Genomic DNA, 5,065 nt, shown 5'->3' on the forward strand with positions numbered 1-5,065 from the left:
GTGTAATCCTCTGCATCCGATGAGCTTTCAAAAGAGCTCCATAATCGAGTCTGGGTTCATATGTTTCGTAAATAGTCATTCCAAGTAGATTTCTCAAACAGGTGGCTGACTTGAACTTGTTGAGAGTAGAATCCCAATGTTCGACTGTTCGAGTCTCATTATATTGTCAATATTGTTGATACAGTCATCTACTACTCCAACATGTTCTTTCTGCTAAAACTCCAAAATATTTAAGTTCTTTCACTTAGATATTTATTTATATGCCCGTAACCATTTTACGTGATGATTCTTTATAGGAAGTGACAAGAACTACAATGAGAAGTCGCCTATAAATTTTGTCGAGAAGTTTTCTTGCCCCATCATTCTGTTCCAAGGTTTGGAAGACAAGGTACTTCATGAGCTTCTCTTATTTCCACCTCAATCCCATCACATTCCTCTTGATTTTCCAAGACTTGTAGAACATCATCAAGTAAAATCAAACGAGGCATCGGTTCAAGCTTATATCCATGTCTATTACGAGAAAGCAAACTTAGACAAAATTATATTTTTGAGGTACTTGCAGGTGGTCACACCAGATCAAGCTGGTAAGATCTACCATGTCCTCCAGGAGAAGGGCTCGCCAGTTGCACTCGTTGAGTATGAAGGAGAACAGCATGGTTTTCGAAAGTTACCCCAACGGAAACTGTTTACCGTGCTTCCCTTCAAATATGTGAAGATGGGTGAGGTACCAGCAAATTGAGTTTTTACTGCAGGCCGAAAACATCAAGCTCACGTTGGAGCAGCAAATGGTATTCTTCGCACAACAGATCAGAAACTTTCTGGTCGCTGACGAGATCACCCCCATCAAAATCGATAACTTAGACTAAAACTATCATCATGAAGGTAATTATCCTGCAGTACTCTGTATCATGTCATCATTCTACATGTGTATGAAATTAGTCCATTAGTTTTTCATTAACTCGATTAAAAGTTACCTCCATCTCGGTTATTCTGCATGAACCGGCATGTTATATTCTACACATAGCTAGATTCCGTATATTCTTGAGATAATTCTTTCATCCTTTCTCATACAAACTGCATATTCGTCCTGAACAAGGCTTATGCTCTGCAAGGCTGCATTATTTGGAAAAAGATGCAGCCATCGACTCATCCGGAGGTTTTCTAGCTCCCAGCTAATATGCTTTCATAAGAGTTTTCGTCCTGCAGTAGTGGCTATATATGTTGAACTCGTGCAGTCATTGACGATAAGGTTTAAGCAAGTATGTTCGTATCATGCCACTTGACAAGCCTAAGCCAATAATCATACGAGGACTACCAACGGAAAAAATTCCTTCTTATGGAATGCAATTCTCCCCAACTAATCCACATTAGTTGTTCAGTTATATTGTATGGCCCGGTGCCGTTATTAATCACACTGTGTTTGTTTAAGATTACAATGAAATTACCTGTTAAACGCTACACGAACAAACTGGATGACTCTTATTAGTTACTACCTGGTTTTTGTAATTGAGATGGCGATGAACTACGATCACATAGGAACCCTTGCCCCGTGTAAATCTCAGGAGTTATACATGCCCACCTAGCTGGTTACAGGAATCTGGATGAAGTTAGTGAATTCCGAATACGCTACACCCATGCCGGATCCGAGTTTGCGAGAAATAGATGGATGGTACAGGCATGGGCTGTTGGATGATTGGATTAGCTCTGTTTTGCCTCTGCAGGTTTTGGTTTCCTCTGTACTCTACTCATTCGTGAGTAAACAAAAACATACTCTACTTATTATAACTCAAATGGGCTATAACCGCTATTCAACAAAAAAGAAAAAGAAAAATACAAAAAATATCAAACGGACCCCTTTTTTTCCATTATGAGGAAGATTCATGCATCTGACAAAGGAAATTAAGGGAAGTTAATACTAATAAGAATTGATTTTAGAATGGTGGCTCGTGCCAGCAGGGTACATCCTTATGGGCTCCTTTAGTCAGCCAAGTGGGATGGGCTCCTACTTACTATATATATTTGTGTGGGGGCACATTATGTTAATATTAATATGCCGACTTCTAGAAGTATATATTGACAGAAATTCTCCCCCGGCAACTATTTTATATATTTCTAGCCAAAAAAAAAAACTATTTTATATTTATTTATGTACTTAATCACTCGTGTATGTGAACTGATAAGGTTGTACTTTGTCACTGCCCCTGGAGCCATTGACTTGTACTTTAATGTTTGAGGGGTTTCGACGCATAAAAATCTACTCTACCGAGCGATATTTCTAATACTGTTCGATTATTTTATCCATCCAGTCTATACGCAGTACGTAAGCCAAAAGGATAGGACTCTTCTTGAACGTCACCACTAGATAGAATCCCCTGGCAATCTAGAAACGGTTGTTGAGGGACCATATTTTCGGTTCCTTACAGAGTTGCGATGTTTAAACGTTACTCGATCTTAGGCTCTTGGAACAAGGAATGTACCCGGAAGTTGTATCAAATTAAAAGGTCGTGATAATGCTTCAGTTTTATGTCGATTGAACGCAGCTTAGACCTTGTGATGGTAAGGAATGATTCCAATTCATGGCCTTAAACATATAATATCGACATAAGTCTTGATCGGATGAAGAATACCGAGATTGCTGTAGGACTAAACTAGAATCGTCGGAGTCGCGAGGCCAAAAGGGCCATCTGAACATGGACATTTAAGGATTGAAATAGTCATCAGCTTAGGCCCACCAATTCTATCGATGATCTTTCGTATGGAACAGTTGAGTACATGAAAACTGCAAAATCTGTTTAACAATCTGACCATTGACAAATTCAGCGGTCAAGAAGAAAATGCTAAAGGAAGCATTTGTTTATGTTATGTTGATTTCTAGTGTTCTGGATTCATGCCAAAGTAACTAGAAATTCCATTTAATTTTATGGACATCTTAGTTCTTTTGTCCCTCGGGTAGCAAAATTCTACAATTTCAGAAAAGATCGAGCAACAGGCTTTACAAATTACATTGAAGAAAAAGGAAATTTATAATCGTCGAAAAGGCATTACAGAATTAATCAATGAAATTAACGGTAAAGCGATCCGAATCCGTTGGCCAGGGCATGAACAGCAGGATTGAAGGCAAGTCTTCCAAGGATCCCTTGCTTGTATGGCAAGAAAGTCCTCTTCTTCAGGTCGTCTGACACTGCCTTGTTGACGGTGTAATGCAGCTCGTGGGCTGAGACAGGACCTGATCTCCTCCTTGAGATCGAACCAGCCGGGCTGTCTGTGGTCGACCGGAAGCTCGAGTTCCTGATGTCCTCTTGCCTTTTGAATATGGCGGCATACTTCCTGAAAGGGTCATTGTCTGTTGCCCTGCCCTCAGATGCACTCCGGAAGAGCAAAAAGTCCTTGAGCCTCCATTTCTTTGATCCCGATCCTGAGCCCTTCGAAGAGGACGGCGATGGATTGAAAAGGGATGACGATGACTGCTTCGAGGAGTTGTTGAGCTTTTGGAGCTGTTGTTTCTCCTTCTCTTCGTCTTCCCAGGGATAGGATGAGACCCGGTATGGAGAGAGCGATCTTGCAGCTCTTGTGCCTGAGCTGTATGCCGAAGCGCGGTCCCGCCCTCGCTCTTGGTCAGGCTTCCTCTTCTTGGCATTCTCCATAGCCGCCTTAGAGGGGTCGACCTCCTTGCTCTTCCTTCGCAGTGTGAGCGCCTCAGTGATTACCCTCTTGCCCTGCCACAACGATGACCTTGGTGAAAGAACCGGGCTCTGTCGGCCTGCCACCTCTGTGGATGAACTCTTGTACTTGTCCGGCAGTTGCAACCTTGAGGGAGGCTTCAGTGGCCGGATTTTGCCACCATCAAAGAGCTCCTCGGCGGACAGAGAAGCCCTCTCCATGTCCTGGGAGAAATTGAACTCAAAGTCCTGCTCGTCCTTACCGCCCTTAGGTGACTTAGGCTTTCCCGGCTTCTCTTCCCAACTGAAAGGAACGGAGGAAGAAGATGCTTCGCGACCTTTCCTGCTCATGGAGAACTCGTCGAATTCTCGATAAAAATCAGCCATACGGGAGGGACTACTCGGGGCGCTGAAGTAGTACTCCCCGAACCTTTTCGGGGTCGAGGGGGCGCTCAGCACGTAAGGCGCAGACTGGCTGCTGCCGAAGTCGATTTCCATAGTCGGACGCGACGGTATAATCACTTCCATGACTACAGAGCTCTAAGCCGTCCCTTGCAAGAGCAGATTTGGAATCCCTTCAATGGAAGCGAATATAAAGGGTGGGACTGAAGGGAAGGAGGGTGGAAAGGGCAAGACAGATAAAGAATTACAACAAAGGTAGAGATTGTTGACCAAAGAAGTCAGATTATAGCCGCCTTTTAATACTTGGAGGGTTGAGGATTTGTCCTTTCGCGAGTCCCTTGATGAGATTTCATGTCATTAAAAATTATCGTTTACCCATCTTTTAGTGTACTATATGTGCACATCAGTCTGATTCATTCAGGTTGATTTACAGATAGAATTCTGATTATCTAATGAATGTAGCTTCCTATGATACTTGGATTGATTGATGTAATTTTTTATTTTATCTCCTAGCTCTGATACCATGACAATTGACAGAAGAATTTTGTATTTGATGGCATCAGAAGAATAATACAAGGTAATTCGCGTTATATTTAGGTTGATTTCCTAATAGAATTCTGATGGTCTAATTGGTGTAGCATCCTATTATACTTGGATTGATCGATGTAACTTCCTATTTTATCTCCGAACTTTATACTATAAATTGGAGTCTCTCCTTGTGTTATTATGAAGACATCGAATAAATTATTCTCGTCTCAATATAATTGTCACCACCAATTCATCATGAGTGTTTTTACTTTTTATTTTTTTTCCTATTACTGAGGAGATGTATAGTGTAGGATACTGGACAAGTATATAGAAGTGGTTTGGGAAGTTCGTTGATGAGAATTGATCTAAAACCTCTTATTTATATGTCGAGTGCGAGTTTCCCTGTATTAAACCCTTTCTTCACGTTTATAATGATTTCTGAAGAATAAAACGAGTAGAAGGAGAAAATCCGAAAT

At 41.5% G+C, this 5,065-nt stretch overlaps 1 protein-coding gene across 1 annotated transcript; it reads right to left on the bottom strand.

The window, feature by feature from the left end:
* Nucleotides 1-2,884: 2,884 nt before the first annotated feature.
* On the bottom strand, nucleotides 2,885-4,296 carry LOC116212851. Its single transcript, XM_031547568.1, has one exon. The coding sequence runs from the start codon at nucleotides 4,185-4,187 to the stop codon at nucleotides 3,063-3,065; it is 1,125 nt and encodes a 374-aa protein (XP_031403428.1). The 5' UTR covers nucleotides 4,188-4,296; the 3' UTR covers nucleotides 2,885-3,062.
* Nucleotides 4,297-5,065: the final 769 nt, after the last annotated feature.

The sequence above is a fragment of the Punica granatum genome, chromosome 7 (assembly GCF_007655135.1).
Source record: "Punica granatum isolate Tunisia-2019 chromosome 7, ASM765513v2, whole genome shotgun sequence".
Classification (NCBI taxonomy): Eukaryota; Viridiplantae; Streptophyta; class Magnoliopsida; order Myrtales; family Lythraceae; genus Punica; species Punica granatum.

Bases quoted from the DNA above. Each gene is read 5' to 3' on its own strand.
- LOC116212851 (XM_031547568.1), bottom strand. From the start codon at position 4,187: ATGGAAGTGATTATACCGTCGCGTCCGACTATGGAAATCGACTTCGGC.